Genomic DNA, 16,656 nt, shown 5'->3' with positions numbered 1-16,656 from the left:
GATGACTTCTGCAAAGAGGCTGATGGGGCAGTGAGTGGGAAGAAAATTGTTCAGCTGTTTGCTTCTCCTGGTTATATTTAGCGATCAGTGATAAATTCTCAGATCCCAACTAGAGATGAGCGAACCTCGAGCATGCTCGAGTCCATCCAAACCCGAACTTTTGGCATTTGATTAGCAGTGGCTGCTGAAGTGGGATAAAGCCCTAAGGCTATGTGGAAAACATGGATATAGTCCTTGGCTGTATCCATGTTTTCCAGACAACCTTAGGCTACGTTCACACAGAGCAAAAGGGGCGGATTACGCGAGGAAATATTTCTGCCTGAAATCAACTGACGCTGAATTTCCGAGCAGAATATAGCAGAATGTAAGCAGAATCCCTGCGTATTCCGCTAGGAAAGTGTTAATCTCGTAATCAGCTCTTGACAAATTCAGCGCGGAATACTCGAGGAATCCACGCTGAATCCGCATGCATTCAGCGCTGAAATTCAGCGAGCATTTGGTGAGTAAACTAGACTATACCAGAATATATACTAGAATCCTCCTCCCCCCTTTTTTTCCCATTTCCGCGCTGATTCAGCGCGTAATTTCCGCTTGTATTACGCTTGTATTCCGCGCTGAATGCGCGCGTATTCCGCGCTGAAACAGAAAATCAGAGCCCCATTGATTTGTATAGGCTTCCGCTAGCGGAAGAATGAACATGTTCATTCTTCTGGCGGAAAGCGGATTAGTTCAGTGCAGAAATTCCACCGTGTGAACTGCAGAGCAGAATTTCCATTCAACACAATGGAAATTAGCTCTGCACCTATTTTAACGGCTGAAATTTCAGCGCTGATTCAGCGCAGAAATTCAGCTGCTTTTGCTCAGTGTGAACGAGCCCTTAGAGCTTTATCCAAGTTCAGCAGCTGCCACTAATCAAATGCCGATCGTTCAGGTTTGGATGGACTCGAACCCGAACCCGGTTCGCTCATGTCTAATCCCGACCAATCAAAACTTTTAACATGCCTGTGTTAAATGTCTAAAGCTTTTTAAAGTAATCATAACTGTTTAAAGGAGAAGTCCAGTGAATTGAAACTTTCCCAACAGGCAGGGGCAGGGGGGAACTTAATAAACAAGCACTACTTACCTCTTCCTGTGCCCCCAAAGCATGACTCATTTTCCCCTGAGTTCCAATGTTGTCATGAAAATACCTGACACGGCTGATGTATCAGCCGCTTATCCAATCAGCGACTGCAGTAATGTCCTGCCCCAGTCATTGACTGGCTATGCGTGCAATCCTTCAGCTTGGTTGTGACATTACTGGAGGAGGAGGTCCAGGAGCCCAGCAGGAGTCCCAGAGCAGGAGGACAATGCTGCGGAGGCACGTGGACAGGTAAGTAGCACTTATTTATTATGTTCCCCCCTGCCCATACATGCTGGAAAAGTTTAAATTTGACCAGACTTTGAAGGGAATGTGTCACAAAGGTGTGTCAGTGCCCACCTCAGCATGCCCACTGTATCTTCAGGCCAGCCCCCAATGTCAATCATTCTGGAGGAGATCGGTGGTGGGCTAAAGATACACAGGAGAGCAGGGCTGACAACTATCCTACTGTCAGCCTGGAATAAAGAAGCTTTTCACTGTAGACAACAGATCACACCGCATTGCCAAAGGCATGTACTGTATGTAATGCTCCTGTGTCTGGAAACTGGAAGCTGTCAGTTTCCCTTTAAATTCATCTTATTCTTATGAACATGGTTGGATTAATTCAAACTAAAGCACGTGGCATTTGATTACCGCTGGCTGGAGAAGTTAAATGCAGCCCTAGGGAGTCCCAGAGAACAGGAATACAGCCATAGGCCATTATGCCGTATCCATGTTTTCCAAGCAGCCTTAGGGTACTGCTACACAAATCGATTATCGCTTGTACATGGCTGATTACCGGACGATAATTGTTTTGTCGGCTGATCGTTGACTTTCTGCATGAACCAAAATACTGATAGCGACAGTCTGCTGGCTGTCGCTCTGTTTAATAGGATCGGCGGCAGCAGAACGCCGCTATCTTCTATCCCTTCCAAACAAGGAGCAAGCGATCAGTGACATGAGAGGTCAGCGCTCACTGTCTCCTAAATATTGTGCCGTGTAATGTGGCCCTTAGGGCTGCATCCAATGAACCAGAGTGTGCTTAAGGTCTGTAGTCATCAGTCATTTAATTGCATCTAATAACAAAATTCTGGTATCAGGTAACAAAATTCTGGTATCAAGTACATTGTCTACTTAAAAGTTTTGCACTTGATTCTAAGCTTGTGGGGCAAGGCAAATACATTCTGATCTTCAGACATGTTTGCTGAACAAAAAGGCAAAGTCAAATGATGAATACTCGGGAGTTCCTGAGTTATGTTGCCACAGCTGCTTCTGTGATCCAAACAACTGGGAACTGAGGTGATGTGGATGTCATATACAGATGTACCATTGAGATTGCGGTTATATAATGTGGCTGGTACCTGGTTGGAAAGATTGAAATGATTAATTGTTTCCTTGCTACAGAAATGATCTTTATAATCTGTGTGACTTTCCTTTAAGTCATTGACAGATACTGTGGAGATAAGATGCGTGCTGTAGTCAATGTTCATGCTTGGAAATGGAAAATTGATTTTAATAATTTGATCATGCGGTAAGTAAGTTGGAGAGGTTCTGTGACTGGCATGGCCATGGCTTATATATTCTGATGGGCCAATAAGCCCTAAATTAGTCTTGATGGACAATAATTCTGCTTTCAGGGTGCTGTTTTCCAGGTTTAGCTCTAGCATCCTGTTTTCTATTACACAGTCTTGTAGACGTTTCTTTTCTCTTGATCTTTTGGCGGCTAGGTTGTTCCGCCTTCTCTTTTCCCAGTAATGGGCATCTTTCATTTCCTCTGGTACAAATTCTCTTCTACGTCGAGTATTCTTACTGGTCCTGCTTTTCATTACCTTCTCTTTATATTGTTCAGGGTTAATATTGTGATTCCCAAATATGTGAGACATTGTAATTTGTTAGTTTCTGGAAGAGTTATCCTGGAAATAAGAACACAGAATGGTATATTGAAAAAAAAATGCTTTATGTAGTCAAAGACAGCTACATAATACATTAGTTGGCTATGAAAGCCTAATCATTGCAATTGCAGGGGGCAAACCAGGGAACTTTCCCCAAATTAAATCAAAATCCTTTATTCTCTACCCATAGTCAATACAATAATTTATAATTTCTTTATTGAACATACATACACAAATGAGAATGAATACCCCTAGTCTAACCCATAAAAAACGTATGTATTGTCTGTGGGCTGAGACATTTATGGAGGATATAGGGTAGATGAATGCTGGGTGCACATGCCCTGATTTTCAGGCCTTTTAGGATGGCCCTAATTTTGGTGCCAAAATATAGTTGTATTTTGGTACCAAAATGATGGTCATGCAAAAGGGCAGCCGTAAGATGGCCAAAAAAAGACATGGAAACATAGCGAGACACAGTTAAAATCTATAAAACAGCAGAGCGCCACCAGCTCCTTGCCCATCATCCCTACATTGTGAAAGCATGGAGAGGTGGGTTTTTTGGTTTCTTTTTTTTCTCATTGAGGTTAGGCCTGGTTGGCCTGAGTTTAAAGTAGGGCCAAAGAGAGGCCTTACTACAGTGTGGGTGAAAACTAGCCCTAATTACTGTGTGATTTAATAGGGATTCTAATTACTATTTGGGGGCATAAATGGAAGATCAGTATGAAGAAAGACAGCACTCTATGGTGAAGATATTCTGGTTATGATGTATAACCGTGCAAGTCATATGGTAAAATGTCACCTTGGAGGGTTGTACATAGGTGGGGCCCAAAACCTATGAACAGAACAAGATACTAGATAGCAAGGAACCACAGCCACTCCTGTGAATGCCACAGCTGGGGAAACGTAATTAGATGAACCTCCACACCACTGACACAGGTAGGAACAGGCAGAGGTCACCATAAAAACATTTATCTAAGGGTGTAAAATTTAGACTGGTGCAAACTGGCAACAGGAACCAATCACAGCTCGGCTTTCCTTTCATCAGAGCTGGAAGCTGAGCTGTAATTGGTTGCTGTGGACAGTTTGCACCAGTCTAAATTTTACACCCTTTGATAAATCTTCCCCATAGTGTAAAAAGTTTTCATTAACAAACTAAATTTATTTAATAAATGATGCGCACAAAGCACAACGCTTTTTGTGGCCGTACTGGCCTCTTCTACAGGTAGTTTAAAGAAGAGGCCAGTATGTCCTTGAAACACGCATAGTAAAATGTATTTTAGCATGATACCCAAGGACCACACAACCTCTGGCTTTCTCAAGAGATTTATTTATACTATGTACTGTAATAGTGCTTTTACACGGAACGATTATCGTTCGAAATTTGAGGCAGACAAACAACATATATGGACAAAGAGGCGCGCTAATATAGTGTAGCATAAACAATAACAGTGGGAAAATAACTTGTAGGATGACCAAACTAACCTGGTGGTGTTGTGCAAATCATAGGCACAACACTAGTAGGCGTTTTTGTTGGGTTAGTCCGCTGCCTGGCCTCTGGTTCTCTGCTCTCGGCACCCATCCTGATGCCAAAGCACGAAAATGCAGATTGGAATTGACCATTGGACCATACATACAGCCACGGTGCAGGACTCACAAAATAACTGCAAGGACCTCACAGGTGTCCATCTTGGGCGTTTATTCACACTAGGCTTAAAAATGAGCGACGCGTTTCGGTGTCGGACTGACACCTTTATCAAGCTCCTATATACAATAACATACATTACTTAATTACAAAGACAAAGATCCTCTATATAACTAAGAAACAACATAAAATGAGTACTAAAATCTATCATGCAGTACTGAACAAACCGTATGGCATAGACATAAACATTGCTAACGACTATGGCTCAAATTAGAATGACTGACACAGTTAGCCAATATCAGGTCAGTTATGTCAAAAAGGTATAAACGGCTATAGAACACTCAAAAAATGAAACCAATTGGGCAGACTCAATACACATGACTCAATTCCTGGCTGGTTACATGCATGATATATACCCTGGCACTTGTGTGCCGCTCTGCTTGATGCCCGCTATTCTCAAACAGATGTGATGGAGGAAGGAAGGAGGCCAGGGACGTCTTAGTTTGGGGACCGCTTCTGTCCAGGAAATGATCCTTGGGGCCCACCAATATAGAATCAGTGAGACACAACACGCTGACCCCGTCCTTTCCTGGATTCATCTGTATCTGTGACAAATCCCTTTTTCAGTTGAACTAAAACTCTCAGAACCCCCTCTATTTATACAGCTCTCAGGTTATGCTGGGAGTTGTAGTCTCTGAGAGGACAACCCTGTAATAAATCACTGTGTGAAGAGGCTCCTGGTGGCTGCAATCTGTGGGTGACAACCATCAGCCCTGAAGGTCCAGCAATACATCTGTCTACACTGTACTACAACCCCCAACATATGCTGAGGACTGCAGACTGTCAGTACATGCTGGGAGTTGTAGTGCCTGCAGCTGTTGTAGTTGGGTCCTAGGTGCATCATACACTGGATGCTTTGTGGCATATAAGAATACATAGATCTGTGGGGGCTCAGTGCAGGGAAGTGACCCCAGAACAGCACTAATAGGGGATAGGGGAAGATGTTGTTGTTCTATCCCCTATTAGTGATGTTCTGGGGTCACTTCCCTGCACTGACCCCCCACAGATCTATGTATTCTTATATTCCACAAGGCATCCAGTGTAAAATGCACCTAGGACCCAACTATAACAGCTGCAGGCACTACAACTCCCAGCATATCCTGAGGGCTGCAGACTGTTCTGGGAGTTGTAGTGCCTGCAGCTGTTGTAGATGGGTCCTGGAGGCGTTGTGGGAGATCAGAATACATAGATCTGTGGGGGCTAAGTGTAGGAAAGTGACCCCAGAACATTACTAATAGGGATAGGGGTAGATGTTTTTGTTCTATCCCCTATTAGTGATGTTCTGGGGTCACTTCCTTACACTGAGCCCCCACAGAACTGTATTTTGATCTCCCACAAAGCATCCAGTGTATAGGACCCAACTACAACAGCTGCAGGCACTACAACTCCCAGCATGTACTGACAGTCTTCAGCCCTCAGCATATGCTGGGAGTTGTAGTGCCTGCAGCTGTTGTAGTTGGGTCCTAGTTTAAAAGTTTGCGCTAGTGTACTGTAGTGACCGCAGGGCTGTGTCAGTACACTACCGCAAACCATACACTGACCCAATGGTACACAGGCTCTGCACACGATAGAAGTGATTACAGTGCAGTTACTAATGACTCACAGGTGACGTCTTCTCCGATTTGGCATCGCTCACTTTTTTGCTTTCTTCTCCATCTGGCGCAGCCATCATGAAGACATCTCCGACCACAACTCACGGTGAGGGGGAGCAGCTGGGGGTGGCAGGGGCAGAGTATAGGGAGGCAGAGGGAGCAGCTAGGGTGGCTGGGGGGAGACGCTGGGGGGGTCCTGGGGGTGTAGGAGGAGAGACTGGGGGGTGCAGGAGGAGAGGCAGGGGGGGAGCTGGGGGAGAGGCTGGGGGGTGCAGAGGGAGAGGCTGGGGGGGTGCGAGGGGAGACGCCGGGGGGGGGGGGGTGCTAGGGGTGCAGGAGGAGAGGCTGGGGGGTGTAGGAGAGACTGGGGGGGATGCTGGGGGAGAGGCTGGGGGGGTGCTGGGGCAGAGGCTGGGGGGGGTGCTGGGGGAAAGGCTGGGGGGGGGTGAAGAGGGAGAGGCTGGGGGTGCTAGGGGAGAGGCTGGGGGGATGCTGGGGGAGAGGCTAGGGGGCTGCTGGGGGAGAGGCTGGGGGGTGCTAGGGGAGAGGCAGGGGGGTGCAGGAGGAGAGACTGGGGGGGTGCAGAGGGAGAGGCTGGGGGGTGCTAGGGGAGACGCCGGGGGGGGGTGCAGGAGGAGAGGCTGGGGGGTGTAGGAGGAGAGACTGGGGGGGTGCTGGGGGAGAGGCTGGGGGGGGGTGCAGAGGGAGAGGCTGGGGGGGTGCTAGGGGAGACGCCGAGGGGGGGGGGCAGGAGGAGAGGCTGGGGGGTGTAGGAGGAGAGACTGGGGGGGGTGCTAGGGGAGAGGCTGGGGGGGTGCAGAGGGAGAGGCTGGGGGTTGCTAGGGTAGAGGCTGGGGGGTGCTGAGGGAGAGGCTGGGGGGGTGCTGGGGGAGAGGCTGGGGGATGCAAGATGAGAGGCTGGGGGTGCAGGGGGAGAGGCTGGGGGTGCAGGAGAGAGGCTGGGGGGTGCTGGGGGTGCAGGAGGAGAGGCAGGGGGGAGAGGCTGGGGGGTACAGAGGGAGAAGCTGAAGGGTTGCTAGGGGAGAGGCTGGGGGGGTGCTGGGCAGAGGCTGGGGGGGGGCTGGGGGTGCAGGAGGAGAGGCAGGGGGGTGTAGGAGGAGAAACTAGGGGGGGTGCAGAGGGAGAGGCTGGGGGGTGCTAGGGGAGATGCTGGGGGAGAGGCTGGGAGAGGCTGGTGGGATGCTGGGGGAGAGGCTGGTGGGGATGCTGGGGGAGAGGCTGGGGGGGATGCTGGGGGAGAGGCTGGGGGGGGATGCTGGGGGAGAGGCTGGGGGGATGCTGGGGGAGAAGCTGAGGGGATGCTGGGGGGGTGCTGGGGGTGCAGGAGGAGTGGCAGGGGGGAGAGGCTGGGGGTTACAGAGGGAGAAGCTGGGGGGTTGCTAGGGGAGAGGATGGGGGGTGCTGGGGAGAGGCTGGGGGGGTGCTGGGGGTGCAGGAGGAGAGGCAGGGGGGTGTAGGAGGAGAGACTGGGGGGGTGCAGAGGGAGAGGCTGGGGGGTGCTAGGGGAGATGCTGGGGGAGAGGCTGGTGGGATGCTGGGGGAGAGGCTGGGGGTTGATGCTGGGGGAGAGGCTGGAGGGGGATGCTGGGGGAGAGGCTGGGGGGGATGCTGGGGGAGAGGCTGGGGGGATGCTGGGGGAGAGGCGGGGGGGATGCTGGGGGAGAGGCTGGGGGAGAGGCTGGGGGGATGCTGGGGGAAGAGGCAGCGGCCGGGGAGCTGAGGCAGGTGAGGTAGTCCGGGTTCGGTGAGCTTCATGTTCGGCGCGATGACGTCACGTGCGTCGCTGCCGAGCGGAGAGAAGGACTGCGGGGCTGCAGCTGTGAGCTTCCGGCCTGTGATAGAGGCAGTGTGTGCCCGCCGGAAGCTCATCAGAAGCTGCACATCCTCCGAACAGCACCCCCCCCCACCTAGGCACCCGTGGTCCGGTGCCTACGGGCGGCAGGGGAGAAATTTATTTATTTTTTGTCATAAAAAACAATGTAGTTCCCTGCGGGTGCCGCCCCCCGCAGGGCGCCGCCCTAGGCACCGGACCGTGGGTGCCTAGTGGCAAATACGGCCCTGGTCAGGTGACGTCAGGGGAAGTGATGTCATGGGGCTGCTGCTGCTCTCAGAGCAAGCCTTGGCGTTTAGCAGTGAGTAGGTAAGTTGCTGGCACATTGCTACAAGTAGTTTACAACCAATCTAACACACAGCATTTTTGTGATTTTATTGCTATAGCCGATTTGACCTTTAGGACTTGAGTCATGTGTATTGAGTCTGCCCAATTGGTTTCATTTTTGGAGTGTTCTATAGCCGTTTATACCTTTTTGACATAACTGACCTGATATTGGCTAACTGTGTCAGTCATTCTAATTTGAGCCATAGTCGTTAGCAATGTTTATGTCTATGCCATACGGTTTGTTCAGTCCTGCATGATAGATTTTAGTACTCATTTTATGTCGTTTCTTAGTTATATAGAGGATCTTTTCTTTGTAATTAAGTAATGTATGTTATTATATATAGGAGCTTGATAAAGGTGTCAGTCCGACACCGAAACGCATTGCTCATTTTTAAGCCTAGTGTGAATAAACGCCCAAGATGGACATCTGTGAGGTCCTTGCAGTTATTTTGTGAGTCCTGCGCCGTGGCTGTATGTATAGTCCAATGGTCAATTCCAAACTGCGTTCGAAATTTGAGTAATAACAATCGCATTTGAGCGATAATCGGCTCGTGTAAGCACAGCAAACGATCAAATGACGAGCGAGAAATCGTTCATTTTGATCTTTCAACAAGTTCTCAAATCGTCGTTGTTCATTCGCAAAAAATTTGCAGATCGCTTCGTGTAAACAGTCTTTCAATGATTTACCCTATGTGTGAAATAGGCTTAAGCGATCTTAAAACTATCGCAATAACGATTTTTTTCAAACGATCTATCCGTTTAACCGCTGATCGTTATAAAAAACACATTGTTACTTCGAAATCGTTAAACGATCGATTGGGCGAATTATCGCTCCGTGTAAAAGGACCATTAGGCAGTTGCACTTTATTTGCTATATATGGGCGTGGCATTGGCAACTCAGGGGCCCTCATACCCCCATAATTCATGCTGTTTTTATGCTTTTTTTTAAGAGTGATTTACAATAAAATAGATCTATTGGCTAATGATGATTTGGACATTCTATGACTAATATACTACTGTCATGAATGGAACTTTGGCGCAGTCCTCAGTGCGTAAGGTACGACCGAGACTGCGATTTTGGCCATAATATTCCATTTATTCTGTGTTTTGTTTGCCTTTGTTTTTGCCCTGTCTGAACTGTGTCTTATTCCTTCTGGTCTGCTAATTGTTTTCCCTGCCCCACCCGTGTCTGTGCTGCAAAGTTTGCTCTGGTCATGTAACAGTTAACCTGCCTTGCTTCAGTGATTGACAGCTGGTCCCTCCAATCATCTTCTGGACTTGGTTCCTGGTCTCCTATTTAAGATTTCAGCTTCTGCCTGTGCCTTGCCGGTTATTGACTTAGTCTCTGCCTGCTTGTGGTTCTGTTTCTGTGCTTCTCCTGAATTCTGCTTAGTATCTTTTGACCTCGCTTGCTTGCCGCCTGCCCCCGACCATATTGCCTGTTATTTGACTACTCTTTTGGATCCTGATTTTGTACCTTTGCTGCCAGACTGTTGTGACCCGGATTGCTGTCCATTCTTTATTGTGTTTTGTCTGTCTGTCTTGTCTTTTTGTCCCACCAAGCCAGTGCAGGGACCGCCGCCCAGTTGCTGCCCTAGGGTTTAGCCTAGGGGGGCAAGTAGGTAGAGTCAGTGGGCGGGGCTGAGCTTAGGGCTCACTGTCTCTGTGTGTCTGGTGTCACTGGTTCCTGACAACTACATGTTGGGTTATCAGTTTGTAGGTGTTAATGGTCCTTGGATTTGGATTTCCCCCTTCATGTAGCATTGTTCATTGAGTATATTTGAATGTAGGTGTTTAATTTATATAACCAATAAATTGCCTGTCAGTGTTACTCTATCACATAAGGCTGTGTTCACACATTGGAGACAGTTATCAAGGTCTGCGTCTAGTGTGAAAATCTTATCATTCTGCGTCCTCTCGCCAAATAGGTGAAAAGAGGGTGAGGCAAACTGAGGCATGGCCTCCTTGTGTGCAGTATTTACTAGAATGTAATATACTGTAGATAATGGTCGGCACTACGGGGTACTTAGGGATGGGGTTCCCTTGGGATTTGCAGATAGTTGGGGAGACGGAGTGTGACTGAAGTTCAAGTGGTGCAAACTACTCGAAAAGGCACAGTCCATTCAAAACTTGTAATAGAAGAAAAACGAGAGTGCATTCACCATTAAAACTTACTTTTATTCAGTCCATTAAATTTGCATCCAAGCAATCCATCTGCTATGGACTGAATAAAAGCAAGTTTTAATGGTGAGTGCACTCTTGTTTTTCTTCTATTACAAATTTACTAGAATGTACAACTGCAGCCGGGCAGAAACTAAGATCCCCGAGGTGGCGTTATGGCGCACGTCTCTAGATAAATCAAAGAGAGCAGACATGGAGGAGGATTACAGATTATAGTGGCATATGGAAAGCCATTCTTGACAAATTCCTCCATAATGTGTTTGCTGTTATTTTACTGTAATTTGTGCATCTGCCGTATAGTAGCCGCAATGAAAGGCTATTAAACCTTTAACCCCTTCCCTCCAGGGCCACTTTTCATTTTTGCACTTTTGTTTCGTCCTCCTCATGTTTAAAAGGCCATAACCCTTGTATTTTTTCACCTATGGACCAACATGAACCTCATTTTTGTACTTTGCAATCACAGACTTAATCTTTCCATAAAATATGCGTGAACTTGGGGAAGAAATATTTGAGCAGTGATATTGGGAAAAAAAAAGCAATTTAATTTTTTTCATTGGGGGTGTTCCTGTTTTACGCTGTTCACCCTACGGTAAAACTGACATGTTATTTATGTTCCTTAAGTCCTTTGTCCTTATAACTCTTATTTTTCGGTCTATGGGGTCGTTTGTGCCATGATCTGTACTTTCCATCAATAGCTTGCTTGTGTATATGCCTCTTTATGATCACATTTTATTACAATTCTGTATTTGATGTGACCAAAAATGTGCAATTTGACATTTTTTGGCATTTACTCTGCAAAATCAGGGTCACCATAATTTAATAGTTTGGGCGATTCCGCAAACAGCAATGTCAAATATGCTTATTTTTTTATTTATTTATTTTAATTATAAAATCGAAAAAGGGGGTGATTTAAACTTTTTTTTATGGCATTGGAATAATAATAATAATAATAATGCTTTTATTTGTATAGCACCAACTGATCCGCAGCACTTTTTACAATTTGCCAATTTTAGTCCTATTACACAGGTCAACAGCATTTTTGGGGCCAAAGATATTTCAACGAATTTAGGGTAACTTTGGGGTGCTGATTCTGAATATGTCATCAGTTTTGCCAGATTGGCTCAAGTTTTTGAGAATTTTCGTGAAATGTGTAAAAAAAAAAAAAGACGTAATTTGCTACACGCGCATTAACTTTATTGCTATTGTCATGAATACAATAAATTTTACAAAGTAAATGTTGATTTTAGTTTATTTTAACTAGTTTTAGAAAGTAATCTTCAAAAATGAACAAGACATGAAAAAAAACTTGAGCCAATCTGGCAAAACTGATAGCATATTCAGAATCAGCACCCCAAAAATACCCCAAATTCATTAAAATATTTTGGACACCAGTAAATTTTTTTTTTTTGTTGACCTGTGTTATTTATACCTCATGGCTCATGCACAAAAGTGATAAGGATTAGCTAATAAAAATATATTTATCCCATATGGGTATGGCTTTTGAAATGCAGTAATACAATGATCACTTGTATGTAACATGTGCTTTTATTGCGCAAAAGTACAAAAACATTATATCGGGACCTTTCTTCTTACCCACAGAACACAGTAAACTTGTCATTTATAGAGTTAACATTATTTTAAGGAAGAATACAATTGCCTATCCCCCCAGAATAAAAGTGGATTAATGCATTATATGTCCCCCCAAAATAATAACAGAAAAACAATAAACGATGTTTTGTCCTTAAGGCCGTGTTCACACATGCAGTAACGCAATGAAAATGCAATGGGAATGCATCACTTCATTGCAGAAATTATTTCATTGCCGTCCAGCTCTCATTGTATTAATGCCATGAAACTTCAACATGTGTGAACATACCCTAACATATAAAATAGGATCTGACCTGTAATTGTTACAACTGCTAAATAAATAATGGCACTGACCAAATCTTCTATCTTCTAGTAAGGACAGAACGGTTTGGTTGTACCTTGTGCTCAGCCAATAGCATTTTCTCGAAAAAGACAACAGGATTAAACTAGGTTCACAAAATTTCTACTTACCTTGTCCTTTCTATCAGCAGAGAGTTACTAACAGAGTGGAGATAAGCAAGGTGAAACTACAAGTCCACCTACTGTCAGAGAACTAAGAAAAGGGAAGGAAATCAGGGATTTCAGAGTGACACATTGTGGCAGAATGTATGACACATTAGCTGTCTTTTTAACCTCTGCATTGCTGAACACTCCTGGGTCCATATAACATTAGTAGAGAATAAAAATCATCATCAAAGATTCAACTAAAAGAATTGTTTGCTAATTCTCCACAAGTAAAGTTTTTATTGATTATTTCAAAAACCATTTGCAAGAAAATCAATTTATAAAGCAACTCAATGGCTGCTGATTTGTGAAAAAGATGAGGAGCATTGGTTTAGAGGGGGAATAAAGCAAATAAAGTATATTTATTATATAGTGCAATGTAAAGTTAGACAATTTTGCAATATACTTTCTGTATATTGCTTATTTAATGATCCTTCATTACTAACAACCACTGGATTAAAATCTATTCTGGTGATGTGACAAACACACAGCGACACAGAGGTACTCAACTGATTGCAGATAAAAATGATCACCTCTGACCACCACATGACCAAACTAAAGGGCCTTTTGCATTGGCCAGGAGTGCTGCAAGAAACTCTCCTGCGACCCCATTATCACCTCATGTAAAAGTGACAGCAATCAGCTGAGAAGTGGGAAAAGCCTGATCCTCAGCTGATCCTGTCTTTTGAGCCTGCTTTAAAATGTATCGTTATCAGCCGCACATCTTCCTGTGTAAACAAGGTGATGTGTGGCCGATAACGATAAAGGCAAACTGACAGTACATATACAGTATATATACTGCATGCATAGGACATACATTTATCTGTGCTGTCAATTTCCAGATCACACAGCAGTACATACTTTCCTAGTGCACTGCTGTGTGATCCGTCCGGCATCCTCTTCTTCGGCTCTCCTGTCCAGCTACCAGCTGTGCAGAAGAAAGAAGGCAACTCTTCTTTGGTGGCTTTCACTTTGTGAATGTCTAATTACCGGATCAATACTTAATATATGAATAAACAGCATTCTTATGTACATTTTCCCTTCAGCAGTTGCCCTTCCCCAAGGACCTCTATAGGCAAATGTACCAATTCACAAAATGATTTATTTCCTGAAACTGTAATAACAATTTAAAGGAATACTCCCATGTGCAGAAGTTAGGATAGGGGATAACAAGCTAATCTTGGGGTCGAACTACTGGAAGTCCTGCCATTTCCGGAAAAGGGGACAAAACTGTCCAAAGAATAAATATGGTATGCTCCATAGTACATGTGAGCTGCCTCTATAGGGCTGCCTAGTATTGCCCTTTAATTGTTCTGTTTCCCCATAGAGCAGCACTTCTCAAACTTTCTTTTACTTGAGCTTCACCCAACAGACCAAAGTGATGTCTGGGCCTCACCAGTCTCACCAGAAGGATGCTGGGGCCTGAAAAGTTTGAAAAGCCCTGCCATCATGGGCGGATTATAATGAGGGCAATCTGGGCTACCGCCTGGGGCCTCAGGCTCTGGGGGAGGCCAGCGAGATTGCCCCCATTATAATAATAATGCTGCCGCCATACACCTCTGCCCCCCGCGCCACTCGCGAGTCGCAGCCACCAGATCCATTTCCGGCCACTTTGCCCCTTTAAAATGTTATCCACTGGCAGCAGACGTACCGCGCACACACAGGCACTTCTGTTAGAGCGTGTTATAAGTGTGCCACGCCACTTCCTGGATGGATGCCAAGGAGGAGCAGTGGCTGGGAGAGAAGACCAGCGTCGCTCCGGACCTCCAGGAAGAGAGAGACACTGCTGGGGAGCAATGTGAGAGGTGAGAATCTATATAGGGGGATGCTACAAAGAGGGGGCTATTCTATATAGGAGGAATCTAAAGAGGGGGCTAGAGGGATGCTACACAGAAGGGAATGCTACACAAAGGAGGCTACTCTATATAGGGGGATGCTACAAAAGGGGTTATTGTATATAGGGGGATGCTACACAGGGGGCTACTCTACATAGGGGGAAGCTATACAGAAGGACCATTCTATGGCTATGTGACCTATAGATGCGGTATAGAGCTTTATTGTGGTAATTTACATGGTTAATGGCCACAGAAAATCCCTGTGCACCATTTATAGTTTACATAGCCTGATGACATGTTATATAGCCCCCTCAGCCAGGTTAATTGGTTAGTGGGCAGGGTAACTTGAGATGTGGTTAGTGGGGTGGGGGCAGGGCTAGAGGGGGCATTGTTAACAGGGGGCCCATAATTTCTGAACAGCCTGGGGCTCATGGTATCCTTAATCTGCTCCTGCCTGCCATAGAGAAGTGGCAGTGCACATGCTGGGTGCTACATTAATTCCTGGGATATCCCCGTCCTTGGTGGTCAGACCTTACAGATCAGCTTGTTATCATCTATTTGCTCAATGGGCATACTCCTTTAATACTACATGTATGACTATTTACATCAGTTAGTTAAATTCATAGATCACAGTATTATTTCCCATCTCTTTCTATTTGTTAGGGTTATTAGTAACAATCACAGCATCTTTTTAATGGTATTTCAGCTCCAATTACATATTGTTAATAAAAATCAAAAGAAAGGGCCGGCTCCCAAAATGGCATTTATGATATTTAAATACAATAAAATCAAATAATTTCCAGTAGTTATTTCCTTTCAACAGTTCAGCTCTCATGTGTTTTAGAGAAAAGTACATCCAGGATCACATCTTATCTGCCTTCTTTTCTTTGGCTTCAGCTGTATCTGCGGCTTCAGTCTTGTTCGCAACACTGTAATAATATATTCTCATACGAGATTCCACATTCTCAAAATTTGGTCGGTCCTCCATCCTGTGGGGAGAAGGTTTTTCTTTTTAATTTAATTTAACACTTGGGCATTTATAGCACTGTATACTGTATATAAAATGTCAATGTTAGTAATTATGAAATCTAATCTTTCTAATTGTCTATTTATGGAGGGAATCATTTCAAATCAGTCACTCAACAAAAATTCTCAATGCTTTGTTAAAACTGCATTCTGCACGAAATTTCCCTTGAGTATATGTGTAGAAGTGTGTGAACCTAATGATAGAGGAGTGTTGTATACATGAACAGCCATAACATTAACTGCTTCTGGACCCCTCCTCGGGTTTAAAAGGCCATGGCGCTTGCACTTTTTCACCTACAGACCCACATGAGCCCTTATTTTCTGCGCCACTAATTGTACTTTGTAATGGCAGGCTTGGGGGGAGGGGGGCAAGAGGAAACCAGGGAAGGGGAAAAGCAGCATTTTAAATGCAGCTGTCAACCACGCTAATTGCCGTGGTCCCAGACTGCAGATAGCACCCAGGATCGCGGCGGTTAACAGCGACCCCTCTCTGAACGCCCCCACTCACATGAGGACGTACAGTTACACTCTCATGCGGGAAGGGGTTAAGACTAATAATAAACTAAACATTAACAATAATGCCTAATATTGTCTAGGTCTATTTTGTGCCAAAACAGCTCCAACCTGTTGAGTCATTGACTTCACAAGTTCTCCCAAGGCATTTGTTTTATGGTGTTGTACAAGATTAGAAAAATTTGGCTGCTATAGACTGTATCCACATTTTCCTGACAGTCATAGGGTGGCATCCAACTTAAATCAAATGCCAGGACTAGATAAGCATCTCCCCTAGTCCTCCCTAGCCCTTACTCCTCTAAGCCTGACTCTCTTCCGCTCCTGCTTCCTGTAGCTGTCATTCTGAGGTGGATTAAAAGGACAGTACATCCCTAATTGGTTATGTGAACTAAACAGCTCAATATAAATTCCAGTGCTGCCCTGTCCCTTATGTTGGAGTCTGTAGCGAAAATAGGTGGGGGCAAAGGGGGCGGCCGCACGCACAGCTAAAGGACGGCACGCTGGGACAGAGACCCATTCTTCCTGTGC

General features: G+C 45.4%; 1 protein-coding gene across 4 annotated transcripts in view; it reads right to left on the bottom strand.

The window, feature by feature from the left end:
- Positions 1-2,190: 2,190 nt before the first annotated feature.
- ZAP70 (zeta chain of T cell receptor associated protein kinase 70) overlaps positions 2,191-16,656 on the bottom strand; it is a 199,628-nt gene continuing 185,162 nt past the window's right edge. For 3 of the 4 annotated variants that reach the window (XM_069977926.1, XM_069977927.1, XM_069977928.1), the window contains one exon: positions 12,251-15,578. In XM_069977926.1, coding sequence (XP_069834027.1) covers positions 15,452-15,578 — 127 coding nt within the window. In that variant the 3' untranslated portion in view covers positions 12,251-15,451. Of the gene's footprint in view, positions 3,031-12,250; positions 15,579-16,656 lie in introns of those variants that run through there. The other variant, XR_011363954.1, reaches the window with a different exon arrangement.

Source organism: Dendropsophus ebraccatus, chromosome 7, assembly GCF_027789765.1.
Source record: "Dendropsophus ebraccatus isolate aDenEbr1 chromosome 7, aDenEbr1.pat, whole genome shotgun sequence".
NCBI classification, from domain to species: Eukaryota; Metazoa; Chordata; class Amphibia; order Anura; family Hylidae; genus Dendropsophus; species Dendropsophus ebraccatus.
This window is presented reverse-complemented; position numbering and strand designations above follow the sequence as displayed.